The sequence below is a fragment of the Phocoena sinus genome, chromosome 11 (genome assembly GCF_008692025.1).
Source record: "Phocoena sinus isolate mPhoSin1 chromosome 11, mPhoSin1.pri, whole genome shotgun sequence".
NCBI lineage: Eukaryota > Metazoa > Chordata > Mammalia > Artiodactyla > Phocoenidae > Phocoena > Phocoena sinus.
Window position 1 is genome coordinate 17948910 of NC_045773.1, and position 16868 is coordinate 17965777.

Sequence of the window (16868 nt, forward strand, 5' to 3'; positions counted from 1 at the left end):
ATCTTTGCCTTTCTTTTGTGGCTTCTGGATTTTGCATCCTAGTTAGAAAGGCCTTCCTCATTCTAGGCTCATGAGGGAAATCTCCTGCGTGTCCTTGTAATACTTGGTTCCTTTTTTCCATTCGTATCATTGATCTGTTTGGGGATTCATCCTGTGTGCCATATGAAGTATGGATCCAACTTTATTTTGTTATCTCTTTAAGCTGTGGACCCTGTTATCCCCAGACCAGTTAATGAATAGTCCTAACATTTCTTCTTAAAATGGTCTTCAAGGTCCAGAAAGTTGGCAGCTCTTGCGGAAGCCTTAAAGAAAGCATCCCCGACCAAGGCCCAGCTGGGGTTGGAACTGCAGGAACTGGAAGCAGCGGCATTCTTGGTCCAGGAGGAAGAAGCTGCATCGAAAGCAGGAGCCCGTTGCATTTCCGGGCAGCAGACGCCTTCCTCCAGCTCTGAGACAAGCGATTCGGAGGAATCAGAGAGCAGCACATCGTCTGAGACGGAGGACTCAGACTCGGAACACGAGGAGCCCAGAGGTGGTGAACGTGAGGCAGGGCCTTCCTTGCTCGGTCCCTTTGTTGAGGAAAGCGGCACGGCCCTGCTTCCTGACCATGGTGGGATGTGCAGAAGCGTGGTCCTCCCAGGGTCTGATGATGGTCAGGGACAGCCGCTCGCCTCTCCCCGGGCTCCTGGGGCATCTGAGCCTCTAATCCAGGAGCTTGGAGAACAACTGGAGACTTCGGTTCAGATTTCTGAGCCCAAGGGCTCTGCTGCTGGACAGCGTGCTGAAGAGAGACAGCCGGCAGACACCCAAGATTTGACTCCGAGTGGTCCCATTCGTTATTGAGAATTACGTCAGATTTGGTTTTGTTGACCGAATGAGAATTCTTCGTATTCACTTTGTACTTTTCCTTAGTGTATACAACATCGTCAGTGAGCTAACGTTGACACCAGTCGGTTTTCTTGTTGCACCTTTAAAAATAAAGTTCTAAAGTTTCTCTTAAAGCAAAGTGTAATTAATACTTGGAGATGAGAATAATAGTTCTGCCAGAATCTCTAGAAGGTAGAGCCCTAAAGTACTTTGAATAGCTTTACAGAGATACGCAGGACATACGGTAAGCCGCAGACATCTTAAGCAGATAGTGTGATAAGTGGTGACAGATACATACACCGAATAAAACCAGTACTGCAGTTGAGATGCTGTACTTACCCTCCTGCCCCTTCGTCACCCTTCTCCCACCCGCGCCTCTGCATGCCACCCACCCCCATTCCCCAGGCAAGCCTCCGTCTGCTCCGTCACTGTACGTTAGGTTGCATTTCCTAGAATTTAATATAAATTGAATCGTATGACATGTACTCTTCTTTGTCAGGCTTATTTCATTCAGTATAATTATTTTGAGATACATTGATGTAGCGTGTATCGAGGTTTGGAGGTGTTTTTTTTTTCCATATCTGAGTACTAGTTCATTAAATGGACATTTGGGTTGTTTCCAGCTTTCAGCTGTTCCAAATAAAGCTGTTATGAACATTTGTGTGCAAGTCTTTGTGTGGACATATGCTCTTATTTCTCTTAGGTAAATATCTAGGAGTGGAATGACAGAGCCGTATGGTAGGTGTATGTTTAACAGTTGAAGAAACCACCAAACTGTTTTCCAAAGTGGCTGTACCATTTAACACGCCCACCAGCAGCCTGTGAGAGCTCCGCTTCTCTCTCATTCTTGTCATCACTTGGTGTGGTCCATTTTTAACATTTTTACCATTTTAATAGGTGTGAAGTGGTATCTCCTTTTATTTTGCGTTTTTAAGACTTCTTATGTTGAGCGTCTTTTCACATGTGTATTTGTCATCCACATATCTTTGGTGAAGTGTCTGTTTAGATCTCTTGTCAATTTTTTTAAGTTGGGTTGCTTTTCTTATTTTTGAGTTTGGAGGGTTCTTTATAGATTCTAGATACAAATCCCCAGAGGAGTCATCCTTGCATGCCTGATAATCTTTGATTGGATAAACATTGTGAATTCTACCTCGTTGGGTACTGGATATGTGTTCTTATAGATATTCTTTAGCTTTGTTTTGGGATGCAGTTAAGTTACTTGGAAATAGTTTGATCCTTGTGGGTCTTGCTTTTGTAATTTGTTAGGCAGGTCTGGAACAGTGCTGTCTAGGACACACTGTTTCCCCGTCCTAAGGAACGATTTTCCCATGCTCCAGGGATTATGAGTGTTCCAGTCCGGCTGATGGAAATAGACACCTGTGTGAGTGCTGAGCACTGGTCCCTCAAATCCTTTCATGTGGTTCTTGCCTGGCCTCATTTATAGGCTCTCCTCTGAGTCCTCGACCCTCTCCAGGTATCTGGGGTTCTCTGCAGCTCTCCCCTCTCCCGTACTCTGTCTTGCAGACTCGGGCTGCCTTCGACTCCCCAAGCCCCCAGCTCTGTCTCCTGAACTCCGGAGTCCATTGGGTTCTGCCTGGGTCGCCCCTCCCTGCGCAGCCTAGACATTCTTCCAGGGCAGTAGGCGAGGCCCTCGTACTGCTCCTGGGGTTTGTTTTCCATCCCTTGGGATCACTGTCTTTCATTGCCTGATGTCCAGTGTCTTGAAAACCACGGTTTCATGTATTATTTCTGTTTTTCTTGTTTGGTTATGTCATGAGGGAAAATTCATCTGGTCCATATTACTCCATCTTGATTGGAAACGTAAGCCTCCATTAATAATTTAAATGTGAATTTTCCTACTTGAGTGTAAGCTCCTAGGGAGTGATGTCTGTGTCGTGTCTTGTGACCACTGAATCATCAGTGCCCATATTCTCAGAGCTCCATAAATATTTGCTGAATGAATGAACAAATGAAATAAACCAATTTGCTTTAGGGAGGAAATGAAATGAAATCTGATATGTATTAATCTCAGTAGCGTTTTTATTTCAGGAAAGGGTATGATCCCTTTTACTCTGGGTCTGTATAGGTTGCAAGTATTTGTATTTCCACTGTAAATTCCAGTTTATATTAACAGGATAGTTGGAATGACTGTGCTATTTGACACACATGTTAACTCCTGAACACCATAACAGCTTTTTTAGAATGTGTTCAGGACTTTTCTCAGGCTCCCCAGAGACCTTCAGAATCCCTGTGACCATTGAAAATGCATTTCTCCTCAGTAGCACATGACCTGAGGCCAGTTTGAAAATGCATTATCTGTTATTCCCCTCATTTACTTCTACTGACGTCAAGTTGAGCAAATCCACTCTTGTCTAAAAGTTTAAAGCCATGGAAATTTCTCCTTCCATCACCTTCTGTCCTTACTTAGGAATCTAAACAGGATCTACTTTGGTGAGAATTGTCTTGGGTAGAAAAATCTGTTGCTCTCTTCCTCAAAGGATGGGCAAACATGATCCTTCCCGGACATCCTCAAAGCAGAGGAACTCACTGAACGACTCTCATGAGTTTTAAAAACAATGTGAGTGAACGCCTTAATTTTAGATTCCGTGTCTGCCGTGTTACTTTTACCCTTTCTTTGTTCTCAGAGGGTTAAAGCTTTGTAATATCGCATTACCCTGTCTTTGTTTAAGATGAGTTAAGAACACTATACCATGTCTGTAACCCAAAACACATCCAAGGGTGCTGCCTTGAATATTTTTTTTAACTAGATGACTTGCCAGGCAACTCGAGGGATTTCCTATAACCATATGCATTTCCCAAGAACCCTGGGTGATGGAAGAAAAAATAAAAAGTTAGGGAAAGCACAGAGAGGAGACCTCAGCAGCTGCCTAGCTGCAGCTCAGTGGCAAGAACCAGGGCCTCGGGGCTGAGGAGACAAGGCATTGAGTCCCAGAGCCATAGTTCGGAGGTACGCCAACCTCTGAGCCTCTCCCTTCCTCTTGGAAATGGGAATACAACGACTTTTTTTGCTTATCTTACAGAATGATGAGACTGCATGTTCAAAACACTTTATCAACTGGAAAGTATTAAACCAGCATAAGAGTTTATTATTACTGTCACGCTCCCCAGTGCCGCACAGGGCTCTTTTCAGCTACCTGACAACAGGTTTCTGGGGGAGCCAGCCCTTGGAAAATGAGAGCCCTGTCAATCGCTTCTGAGGCGTGCTCGTGGTAAAAGTCTACACAGTTCAGCAGATTAGACAGAAATATTAATTACATCAGTGAATCACAGCACTGCCTCATCTTCTGGGCGGGCATTATCATTGACCTGTTTTCTGTGTTCTGTCTCTCCTCCCATTATCCTTGAAGAATGACACGGGGCCCTCGCCGTGGACATGATCGGTTTTAGGTGCCAGGGACTACACCGATACCATCTTTCACTGGCACGGGATTAATTTACAAATGACACAGGGCTACTCCCTACCACATTCTAAATTGGTTGAACAGCTGGGGGGTGGTTTTCACACCTGCTAGTGAAAAATCCATTTGGGTTGCATGGATCAAATTCTGTTACCAAGAATTGGGCATATGAGAGAAAGGATCAAGTTTTCTCAGCCATAAGACTTTATAAAATTCTTCTAAATCAAAGGGAACTCCTGGGTATCTATTTTGTTATAAGGAGATTGTTATTTTCTATCTTGTAACTAGAAGTTGACCCGTATAGTCAATGGTGACAAAAGATACATCTAAAAGAAATGGAAAGGAATGAAAGACAATATAGGAAGGAAACTCTAGGCAGCTTTAGAGTTGCCGCTGTATTAAAAATATACCAACGCTTCAGAATATATTAATTATAAAATCTTGGAAGATGTAGACATCCTCTTCCTCTTGTATAAAATGATCTTTCATGTAATATCATTGCATGTCCGGTAGATTGAAGTTAAAGCTTCATCAACACAAATCTCTGTGACTGTTTGGTCAGGCGTCTCCATGAAAGCAAATCAGAGATTGCAAATCTTTCCTTAACATCATTCCATCTAAATCCCCGATGGAGTTTTTGTTCGTGATCGGCTGCTCCCTTTCCCGCCCATTTTCTAAGTGCGTTATGTATAGTTTCAATCCATACCAAATGAAGGAAGCATTGATTAGACTTGATTTAAGGCAGCAAGTGATAAATGCAGCTGGAAATTGATTCATGCCTCTCCAGTGACTGGGGCTCAGCCATCCACAGTTGACACAACTCTTGTCTCAAGGCTGGAGAAAACAAACAGGGAAACACATGTCAAACAGATAAATGCCTCGGCTGTTTAGAACTCTCTGCAGAGGCTATTTGTTTTCTAGATAAGGAAGACTGCTCTCCAAAGTCATGAAAAGATAAGCTGGAGGAAAAGGATGAATGTGGGAGCAGATGCCTTAGCACTTGGAGAAAAAAAACAAACAGAAAGGATGTACCTCCCAGAAGAATCTTGCTACGTGGATCCGCTTTCCCTTCCCCCCAGAAAATGCTGGAAGCAGCGATTTGGCCACGCGAGCCTCGGTCCTGGCTGGGACCACATGCTGAAGGCTCTGCCTCTGGTATTTTAGGTATTCCAAGTGGTAGGCCATCGTCTCTTAAGCTCTTTCCAGGGGGACATTCCCCACCTCCTGCTGGAGTGAGCATTCAGGGGAAGGAGTAGCTGAGCGACTGGAGAGCCCTGTCTATAGTCCCATGTAGCCTGAGGCTCCAGCAGTTTCACCACCAGCCCAGAGACCCCCCGGAAAACAGGAGCCCTGCTGCAACCCAGGGACTCCCGTGGAGCCTCACCTACAGCACAGAGTTCCATATTTACTGTCTTTGTTTCTGTACATGCTGTGTTTTCCCACCTCCACCTGTTTGCTCGTGTACTGCTTTCTCTTCTCCCTGTGAGTTTGCCCAGATTGGCCCATGCAAATGCCACCTCCTCCAGGAGGTCGCCCTTCATTCTCCCTGGCTGGAAATAATTTCCCTCCTCTGAACTCCCACTGAATCAGAGCCAGGTCCTGCTGGAAGAGCCTGGAATCCAAGGAAAGCCGAAGGGATTGGAGCAGGGAAGAGAGATTCCTACCAGGCTGTCCCCTAGGGCAGTGGGTTCCAGAGTTCTGTATTCAGACTTCTGTAAAATTAAAATTAGAAACAAGAAAACGAGGGTGGGGGGCAGGGAGGAGTACAAGGCTGCCAGTGGTTAATTTTGTTCATGGATGTACACAGGCCATATTCTACTGAAACCGTGCTTCCACACAAACGTGTTGGCATCAAAAATGTAAAATGACCTTTCAGAGTAATAGTCCTCTAAATCCAACACACCCCCCTACAAGAAAAACCCTCTCACCTGAGAATCGCAGTTAACTGCTTGGCATCTGTAGTTCCAGTCTTTTTTCTGTGTATTTCTATACAGATCTATACATACCCACATTTTAAAAAAATTAGAATCATGCACTACATAAATTGTAAATCCATTTTTTTCTCTTAACAAGAGGTCACGACTATTTTCATAAGTCATTGAATAACCTCCCAAAATGAGGCTTTTCCTAGCTGCACTGATGTAGTTTCACTGAAACAGAAGCGATTACTCTCACATGTAAATTGTATTAATCAGTTTTCCTGCTGTGTAGTGTGTTAGCCAAGCATGGGCACCTAGATCCTCCAGGTACTTCCTTGGCAACGTTTCCTCAGTCGCATTACTGCAGCCTGGTGTATTTTATAGAAAGAATACCCTCGACTTAGAGAAGGGACAGGATTTTCAGAACATCCGTCACTGTGGAGCCACTGCATGGTACCAAGCTCTGTGCTAGGCTTGTCTTGTCCTAAGCATGCCACGCAGGGCCTGTCTCCCCGTCAATCCTTCTGTAGGCATAGACCCGCCGATGGGGGCAGCTCTGGGTGTGTTGAGACCAGGTAGCTCCGTTCTTAGCCGACTGGATCGGGCTTGAACTTGACCCAGGGTGGGATCTGCTAGTCCGGAATGCTTTATTAAAACCAGGGATTCTCGGTTTTCGCAACACCCTTGGATCATCTGAGAAACTTTAGAGAAATACTGATACCCAGTCTTCTCTGAAGACAATGGAATCAGAGTCTCTGGGGATGTCTAAACAGGCAAAAAGTGGAATAATGAGGTTCCTGTGCCATTTCGGCTTTCGGCTCAGAGGAGGTCAAGGTGCGACTTTCTTCGGTCCTCCCAAATCCGGGTTCATCTGACACCAGCCACCTCTACCATGCCACCTAAGTTCCACCCCAACGAGGTCAAAGTCGTGTGCCTGAGGTGCACTGGTAGGGAAGTCAGTGCGACATCTGCCCTGGCCCCCAAGATCGGCCCCCTGGGTGTGTCTCCAAAAAACACTGGTGATGACATCACCAAGGCAACTGGTGATTGGAAGGCTCTGAGGATTGCAGTGAAACTGACCATTCAGAACAGACAGGCCCAGACTGAGGTGGTACCTTCTGCTTCTGCCCTGATCATCAAAGCCATCAAGGAACCACCAAGAGACAGAAAGAAGCAGAAAAACATTAAGCACAGTGGAAAAATCACTTTTGATGAGATTGTCAGCATTGCCCGACAGATGCTGCATCGGTTTTTAGCTAGGGAATTCTCTGGAACCATTAAAAAGATCCTGGGGACTGCCCAGTCTGTGGGCCGCAGTGTTGATGACCGTCACTCTCATGACATCATAGATGAAATCAACAGCTGCTGTGTGGTGGAATGCCCAGCTGGTTAAGAACTGCAAAGAAAAATAATTTAATAAAGTGTTATTTGACAAAAAAAAAAAAAAATTCATGCTCTCAGAAATCTGCACTGGGAAGTGCAGAGGGCATCAGGCCCTTGGCAGCAGATGTTGAGGGTGAGAGATGCACTGAACGGGATCTAGAGTTGGTCTTGCAAACTCAGAGAGGAGGGCAAAGAAATATGAATTTAGGAGGATCTATGCAGTGGAGAAAAGATAACAGCAGAGAGGGTTGAAGACACCAGCTGGTCATAGAAAAGAGAGTGGCTGGATGGAGAAGGATGCAGACACCTGAAGCTGTTAAGAGGACCCAAGAGCAGCCCTGGATCCCTACACCACCCTCTCACCAATTCCAGTTCCATTAGGCTTGACTGTATGCCTGTGCTTACTCTTTGAGATCAGAGAGCATCCGTTTCCCAATTATTGCTGGTCAAATCAGAGGTCTTTCTTAAAGTAACAGGAAACCTGAGACAGCTGCTTCAAACTGTAAAGAGGGTTTATTAGTTCATGATGAAAGTCCGGTAATAGCGTAGATTTCAGGAGAGGCTTAACCCAGCTGCTGACTTTGTGACCAAAGCCCTGTTTCTTGTTTGTCTGTTCTACCATCCTCAATGTTGGCTTCATCCCAGTTTGGACACCTCTCACATCCCAAGGCGGCTGCCAGCAGCCCCTGCAACTACCTACTTTCTTCTTAACATCCATCCAAAAAAGAGAGTATTTGTGTTCCAGCATCCGCAGCAGGTGTCTTCAGGTTCACTCTGATTGGATCAGTTTAGGGACACACTCAGTCATTCACGGTTGGCCAATGAAATGTGCTGGCTGGCTTTTTCTCAGTCAGGTGGCCAGCCCTGGAGCAGGATAGGCAGAGGAGTGTCAGCTCAGCCCGCAGTCCAGGGAAAACCTGCTGGGGAATGTGGTGAGCCGACAGCTACCGGCCGCCACAGCTTCATTTCCTGATCCAGCACGGCGTTCATGTGGGGGCCACATGTTCCCCAGGCTGTTCCCAGGTGCTAGTGCTGGGCCGTTGCCACCCGCCGTGGGACTTCTTTCACAGCTCTGAGACTTTGTCAGGCTGAGGACCCTGTGGGGCTCTCCACCGGATCTTCCTTGCCTCCTTTCTTTCGCACATGTCAGTCCTCTTTCTGCTTGAGGCCCTCTCCTCCTACTCTTGTCTCCTCTCCTCTTTATCCTTCACAGAGGATGCACCTGTAATTCTCTCTTGGCTTCTGCTTCCCACAGGACCCCCTTGACATACCCTGGTTTTCCAAGTGAACCTCTAATTTCACAAAGGAGCTCAGCTCAAACGTACTGAGTCCCACAGTGCCTGAGGGGCAGAGACGATCCCCAGCACTATACAGACGAGGAGACCAGGGTTCCAGGCTGAGTAGATTGCCTGATGTCACCCAGGCAGCAAGGGGCAAGCCTTGGATTCCAAATCGTATCTTCACCTCTCTGCAGCCCTTTACAACCTTAGATGCTGTCCTCGAGGAGCCTGGTGAGGTGGCCTGAGTCTCTCAAGGTCACCCAGCTCCTCGTGGGAGGAGAGGCTGAGTCCCAGCGTGTGTCCACTGCAGAGGGCTTTTCTTGACTCCTTCACACCTGGGGGACGAGGGCTGTCGGTGGAGATCGTCACTGTCTGTCTACCGCGCAGGCTGCGGGACCCACTGACCCGCGGAGCTTGGGGACTTGACAGGTGAGCCGTCAACATGCCTGTCATCCTTTGCGCATAACTCGTCCTGGCATGGTGTTTTAAAAGAAAAGGAAAAGTCAGACGTCGCTGAAGAGTGCCGGGAATTCAAAGCGCGGGAGCAGGCGGGCGATCCGCCAACCGGGATGCGCTCGCTTGGCCCCTGCTCCCTCCGGGCTGGGCGGGGGTGTGAGGGCCGCACATCAATGAGGACGCCTGTCCTCCGTGACGCGAGCCCCACCCCCTCTAATCCGCCGCATTGTCCATTGAAGTGTCTAATTATGTGTCTTACAACCGCAGAACTCCCCCCAGAGCAACGGGGCCCTTCTGGCAGAATGAAAGGGATGATCGCTCCATCTGTTCCTCCAGCGCCATCGGGAGGCGGGCGAGGGGGCGGGGGCGGGGCTGCGCGACTGCGCGTGCGTGAGGGCGGGGGCGGGGCAGGAGGGCGGTGGAGCGCAGGTGCCGGGAGAAAGGGGATCCCAGCGGCAGGTGCAGATGCCAAGCTCGCCGCGGCTGAGTATATGCTTAATTACAGTCGACGAAGGGGGCTGTTTTAGTTAAGAATTATAGGAGGCAGGTTCAAATGGAGCTCGGAGCCGAGCTCGAGAGGGTAGCAGGCTGGGAGCTGCCGGGGAGGGCAGACATCTGCATCTTTAATTGGGGGTGGGCGCGCTCAGAATTTCCTGATATGTAAAAATAATCACCTGGAACACCGGGAGGCTGTAATGGAGAAGTCAGAGCGCCCGCTCCCACCCCCAAGGCCGACTACATTGTTTGGCCTGAAGCAGGTCCTTAAATTACAAGCGTATTTCATTCCCCTCCCAATAACGTTATTTCTCCGTGTGTGGAGACCTGGCTCCAGGGGCCTATGGAAGTACCACCTGGGGTGGAAGGCACAGAGGGGACGATCGGAAGTAGGCTGTCTTTGGAACCAAACGCCAATATGAGCTTTACAGTTTTCTTCTCCGTTGCCTGGTTTTCAACAGGGGTGGGCCCATTTCAAAGCGAGGAAGCGGAGAGGCGCTCAGGCTTTCCCGGGGGAGGACACCGCGCAGCGGGAGCCGAGGACTCGGTAGGAGTCAAGGAACATTGCGGAAGAAAGGATAAACGGGAGTTGGTTAAGCAGGCGGAGGGTGGGGTGGGAAGAGCGTGTCCCAGGTGGAGGGACGGTGATGGGTGAGGGAACCAGATTGCTCTAATGGCTGGGACAGAGAGGCGGGTGAGTTAGCTACCCCAGCGGACTGGAAAAGCAACCCATAGAAATTGCAGGCCCCTGTGGGCCCTGACTTGGGGGCGGGGGCGGGGGGAGGAGGGAGGGAGAGAGAGAGAGAGAGAGAGAGAGAAAGAAAGAAAGAAAGAAAACCCCGTACACACAATAAGTGAAAAGTAATTGAATATTATAGTCCCTGGTGAATTTCATTGTAAGGCGCACCAAATATTGTAAACCCGTTCCCCTCCTTCTCTCTGTTTCTTACTCTCTTGTTTTCTATCACTCTTTTATCATAGTCTCTGCCTGCCCCCAAATGAAGAGTCACCTTTCCCCTCCAAACCTCTCTGACTCTCTCTTTCACTCTCTGCCCCCACAGTTACCTTCCCTTCTTCCTCCTTCCCCCTCTGTGGCTGTGATTTTGATCCTAGAGCACCCTCTTCCCTTCACTATAAGTTCTGCTCACTTATGGCTCCTTCCCCCTTGCATGGTTTAGGGCAGGAGTCCACAAAGCAGACCTCGCTCTGGCCGAATGCATCCCATCACCTATTTCTTTACAGCCCATAAACTGAGAATTTAAATATATATATATGTGTGTGTGTGTGTGTGTGTGTGTGTGTGTGTGTGTGTGTATTTAAATGATTGAAAAGAACTTGTAGAAATTTTTTTCTCTTGTCATATGTTACATCTCATTGTGTGTTTCCCTGTGTAATAGCCTTGAATTTGCCTTTGGCCCGCAAAGCCTAGACTATTTTACCAATTGGCCCTTTTCAGAAAAAGTTTGCTGACCCCTGGTTTAGAATTGGGATATGGGTACTTACGCAGTAGCATTTGGGGTGCCTGGCCCGGGGCTTCTGGGGTTTTCCAGGCCCTCCTAGGGGGAGGGTCTGAGAGAGGCTGGGGTGAGAGGGGTGAGGCTTCTGTGGCCAGTGTGGGAGGGCAATTAAGGGGACGGGGATGGAGGCTGCTTTCAAAAACAAAACAAAACAAAAACAACCCATTGGTAGTTGTCACAGGGGCCAGCCAGGGTCATACTTGTTTTCCTGGGATGGGAAGTGACTTAGAACTACCTTATCATTCCTGAGATTAGGAATGGTGGAGTCCGGCTTCAGGAGCATCTTTCCAAAAGCTGTGGCCCTTTTGTAATCCTTTTTGGAGTCCTTCTCCCATCTTTTCTGAACATTTTTAAAAGCTTGTCATACGAAGCATCTTCCCATAATCACCTGAGCTCCTGGGCGATAGTAGACATGTCTTTTGGTCTGTCTGGCATCCTCCCGGGGAAACCATTCCTGTCCCACTCTGTAATAATGGTGCTCTGTCCCTGACTGTCTGAAGGGCTGACACTACACTCTGGTCCCACCACAGGGGTGGACCCATGGCAGTAAAGCAAATCACAATAAAATGAGGTGTATCTGTACTAAGCATGGAGCCCCTGACACTTACTGAATTGTGAGAGGGGCCACCCAGGTAGGCACCGTGCCTGGCCCTGCCCCTTGACAGCCATTCTGGGCAGTGTTCATTGCAGTCATCACAGCCAGCACAGATCTGTCTTTAGGATGGAGTGGTCAGATACACATCTAACAATTTCGAATTTTTCTTAGTTATGTCCTAAAGCTGTGACAGTCAGAGTCAAAAGGTTGCAGTGTATTGAACACCTGCTGTATTCATACTGTGCCCCAGCACATGTTCTTCTATAGGCCTGACAGTATGCTTCTACTTTTAGTATAAAAGTCTCTCTGACTTAGTTTTTATTCTTTTATCAGGGGTGATTTGCTAGGTGTAATTTATAATTCTCTCCCTATATGAGATTCTTCATATCATATACAAAAATACTACTACTAGTATTAGTGACAGCTCACACTTATTGAACACTTACCAAATGCCAATCTCTGGACAAAGGGCTTTACTGGCCTGATCTCCTCTAATCCTTACTACAACTCAGGGATATGGGTGCCATTAGTCCGATTTTACAGATGACAAAGCCAAGTCTCTTGCCCAAGCTCACAAAGGTATGAAATATTGGCATTGGCAACTAAACTTGGTTTTATTTTAAAGAAAGACTAATAATGGGCTAGAGAAATGGGGAGCTTTCATGAAGGACACCCATCACCTGCTTTGAAGACAGGTCAGGATTTACCGCGCATTAGCTCTATGACCTGGAGCATCTTACCAAACTTCCTTGGGCCTCGATTTCTTTGTCTCTAGAGGAGGGGTGATAATTTCATCTTGAGGGAGAGAATCAAATGAGAAATATAAAGTTCCTGAAACATCGTTAAGGCCACAGTTGGAGCTCAATCCCTTTTACTTTTTTATTTTTTTGTTTTGTTTTTGTTTTTGCGGTACGCGGACCTCTCACTGTTGTGGCCTCTCCCGTTGCGGAGCACAGGCTCCAGACGCGCAGGCTCAGCAGCCATGGCTCACGGGCCCAGCCACTCCGCGGCACGTGGGATCTTCCCAGACCGGGGCACGAACCCGTGTGCCCTGCATCGGCAGGCGGACTCTCAACCACTGTGCCACCAGGGAAGCCCCCTTTTACTTTTTATTCCACCAGAGTAGACTGAATCATACTGGTTTCCAGAGAGTCCATGCAGTGCAATTTAAGCTCCCTGAGAAGTTGGTTTTTGGTCATTTTGTTTATGCCGTATCCCCTGCACCAGAACGGTGCCTGGCACATCACAGGCACTCCATACGTGTTTGTTGAATTGAGTTCTCTCTTTCTGTGAGTCTGCAGTTCTGTCACATGTGATTAACAGTGGCTTCCCAACAGTGGTTGGGACCAGGGGGCGGAGGGGGATCCAGGAGCAAAGCTTTGCATGGAGGAAGGGAAGATCCACGCTCATCTCACTCAAGAGCCCTCCAGGAGCCAGATCTAGTGGCCTGCAGTGTTGTTAAGAGCTCAGCCCTGGCCGCCCTGCCTAGGAGAGCAGCTTGGGAGTTAGCTGCTGGAGATGCCTGATGTGTGTCCTGAAGCAGTCAGTGGATGCAGCTCCAGCCGCGCCTCTTTCTTCCTTCTCCCAGGCTTGTCCGGTCCTCCGCTTGCGAGAACCCCCCCGCATCTGCACAGCGGCCAGGCTCAGAAAGAATCCTTCTTCAACGCCAAGTATCAGCAGGGCTCTCAGGGTGTGAATTATTCATCGACAAGCCCAGCACCCATCTGTCTCCAGTCAGCTCTGCTGGCACCTCTCCGCACCCAGAGCTGCCCAGGGCACCCCCGTGGTTTCCTCAGAGTGAAGACGAGCCCCTGAGCCTTTTGCCTTAATTGGAGAGATGATGGGGCGAACAAGAGGCTCTAAAGTGTGTATTTGAAATCAATTTGCTCCTTGAAGCGGCATGAAAACAAAAGGCTGAGAGATGCCCACTGTGAGGAGATCGCCCTGGCGCCACGTCAGCTCAGGCTCCGCTAATGACCTGTGGCCAACAGCCCCCTCACACCTTTGCTCTGAAGAGGCTGGCAGAAGCCGGGTGGGGGTTGAGGGCACGTGGCTTTCTAGTCTCAGAGGTTTCCCAGGGCACAGCCTCTGAGAATCACGGACAGAAGATGGGGGGCCTGATCACTTGCACATTTGCGGTGGCAGCCCTGGGAGGCCTGGTGCACCCCGCTGGCTCCTGGGGTGGAGCAGGGGTGGGGGAAAGGCAGTAAGATTTCAGAGGTTTAAAGAAGAGGTTCAGTTGCCTGTGAACGCAACCAGCTTCTAGAAGTCTCTGGAGGTAACGGGTGTGGCAGCAAATCTGTAGGACAAGAGGCAGAGGAAGGCATATATATGGGTTGCTGGTTAATTCTAAGGGGCAAAGTGGCCATTTTCCTATGTTGAAATAATAGGCAGGAATTAGTCGTGTGCATCTTTCATGACCAGTGACTGAGAGTCTCCAGGGGAAAAAAGTAGGGGTTTCCTCAGGAGGGAGTTATACTCTAGTAAAGAGTTCCCCAAGAATAAGTAACGATTGTGACTTTTGCCTCATAGCAGGCCATTCAAAGATGCTATTGGCTCTGCTTTCTCTTTTAGAGCCACACACCCTACATTATATGTTGTATCAAACATTACATCGCAACCACTCGTAAGTATATATATATATTATATATAATATACATTATACATATATTATATATAATACCTATATTATATATAATATATATTATATATAATACCTATCTTATATATAATATATATACAGTATATCCTATATATAATACCTATATTATATATTATATATATACTATATATTATATATAATACCTATATTATATATACCACATACATATTATAATGTACTCCTATCATATGTATATATGTAGATATATTTATTTTTATACATTATCTATATTGTAAAGAAGTTTCAGAAGTTTACTTTTGAACTTACTTGGCTATGAATAGTCACTCATTTAATTTGCTATTGGCTCTGCTTTCTAAGTAATCACCATGCATAATCAAGAGTTCTTGCAAAGCAAGGTAACCAGCTCACAGATTGTCTTCGTATGTAATACAATCTTTATGAAAACTAAACTTGACAGTGAACAAAGTGGACCTAATGTTTGGAAACATTGAATTAGACATTTATTCATTCTGATTTTGCATATTTTTCTTTAAATATTTCAAGCCAGTGCCTTTTATTTTTTCCTCTTCTCTGACATGTTTGTGAGACCTGGAGGGTGGCGTGTGCGTGTGTGCCTCTGTGTGTGTGTGTGTGTGTGTGTGTGTGTGTGTGTGTGTGTGTGTCCATGTGCGTGTGTCTATGCATGTGTCCTAATGGATAAAACAGGCTTGCTTGGCTGGGGGTGGGTCGATGGGGAGCCTGGAGGAGGTGCTGTCAGGGTCTCCAGGCTTCCAGAATCTTATTTCTGCACGTCCTCCTGGCTCTTTCCCTTGAGTGAAACAATAAGCTTGGCAAGGTTTGTGCTTAGGTAAAGAGGCCCAGCACTCGTGGTCAGTCAGCACCTCCAGGTGAGGAAAACCTTAGATGGTGCCAAACCCAGGAGGACCTGCTAAGAAATCCAGTGACAACCATGGCCCTTACACTCAGAGCACAAAAGTCAAGACACACAAAGAGAAGGCGGGTACCCCCTCCTGGCGTGGGGTCTCCTGAGGGGCGTGTGTTTGTGCGTCACTTCACCCAGCGGAGGAGCAGTGGAGGAGTTGTTTTCATGCCAGCCCGAAGAGGAGGGAGGGGAAGAACAGATGGGACGGGAGCTTTGTCACCATCACCTGATCGGTGGCCTCCTTTCATTAACATTTTATAGCCTGGCACTAACAGCGGGATCATTCAACACTAGCATGGGGTTGACCCGGTTCTGAGTATCAGGGGGCCTCGGAGACGCATGCGCATGCATTCCAGGCTGGCCCTGACCACTCGGCGAGCCCCACTGGCTATTTGGGGAGAGGGGCGCAGGAGGAATGAGGAGGGACCAGTCCTGAAAGGGCACCTTCTGACTGCCAGGCACTGCACCCATGATTTACTTCCTAACTTTATGCCTCAAGCCATATGTGTCCTTTCTCAACTGAGGCAGTGGAAGCTACGGAGCATTAAAATGATGAACCCAAAGTGACACAGCTAGGATGTGGCAGCGGCGGGATTCGAATTCAGAGCAGTCACACTCAAACCCCACACTGTGTCTTTCACAGTCTGCTGCTGCCCGGAATTCCCTGGCTCAAGAGTACATTGGTGGGATTTCTGCTATGCCTCTAAAAAGATGAGCGTCCCTTCCAGTAAATTGTTCCTTCCCTGAAACTGAGAAGAGAGAAGAGGTAGATGCCACGATGCCTCTGTGTCAGGCAAAGATGCCCAGCAGAGGAATCAGGGCTGAAGTCTAGCCCGCATGTCACCTGCTGGTCGGTACACTGGCGTTGGGCTTCGTCAGGCCAGAGAGGGTTGCCTGTCAAGTCCTATGCCCCTGAGACCACATCTACCCAGACAGGTGCCTCTTAATAAGTTGTACAAAGACACTGTCTTAGTTTGGGTTTTCCCGGGAACAGACCCGGAGACCAATATTGTAGTGCAAGTCTTTTGTCTGGGAGGGGATCCCAGGAAGCACTAGCAGGGAGGAGGGAAGTAAGACAGGGAAGGGGGAGGCAGAATTATCCAGGTATGTATCAAGGTGGTTATCACCGTGGACAACCAGAGCCCCAGGTCGCCGCGGGGAGCTCTGGGGAACAGCAGAGAAGGTTGCCCTGAAGTCATCCCAGTGCCTCATCGGCCGTCACTCAGGGCTGCTTCCGGGGGGCTGTTCCTCTTTCCCCACACGCAGGTCGTGCTCTCGGGGCGGCAGACAGCCCTCCTGCCTGATGAGCTGTCATGGTTGCAGGTGTGTGCAGAGGACATCTGGGCAGGGTGGAGCCAGCGTCTACCCGGGCGCCCTTTACGTGAACCTGAC

At 48.0% G+C, this 16868-nt stretch overlaps 2 protein-coding genes across 2 annotated transcripts in view; both read left to right on the forward strand.

Moving 5' to 3' along the window:
• Positions 1–1520, forward strand: part of SHQ1 (SHQ1, H/ACA ribonucleoprotein assembly factor) — a 90121-nt gene extending 88601 nt beyond the window's left edge. The window contains 2 exon segments of the mRNA XM_032650157.1: positions 273–776; positions 778–1520. Of these exon segments, the coding sequence (XP_032506048.1) occupies positions 273–776; positions 778–817 (544 nt within the window). The 3' untranslated portion in view covers positions 818–1520.
• A 5562-nt stretch (positions 1521–7082) lies between these two features.
• Positions 7083–7598, forward strand: LOC116761797 (60S ribosomal protein L12-like). The gene has a single exon (XM_032648044.1). The coding sequence runs from the start codon at positions 7098–7100 to the stop codon at positions 7596–7598; it is 501 nt and encodes a 166-aa protein (XP_032503935.1). The 5' UTR covers positions 7083–7097.
• The last annotated feature ends 9270 nt before the right edge of the window (positions 7599–16868 follow it).

Excerpts from the sequence above, each read along its gene's own strand:
- LOC116761797 (XM_032648044.1), top strand. The coding sequence starts at position 7,098 with ATGCCACCTAAGTTCCACCCCAACGAGGTCAAAGTCGTGTGCCTGAGG.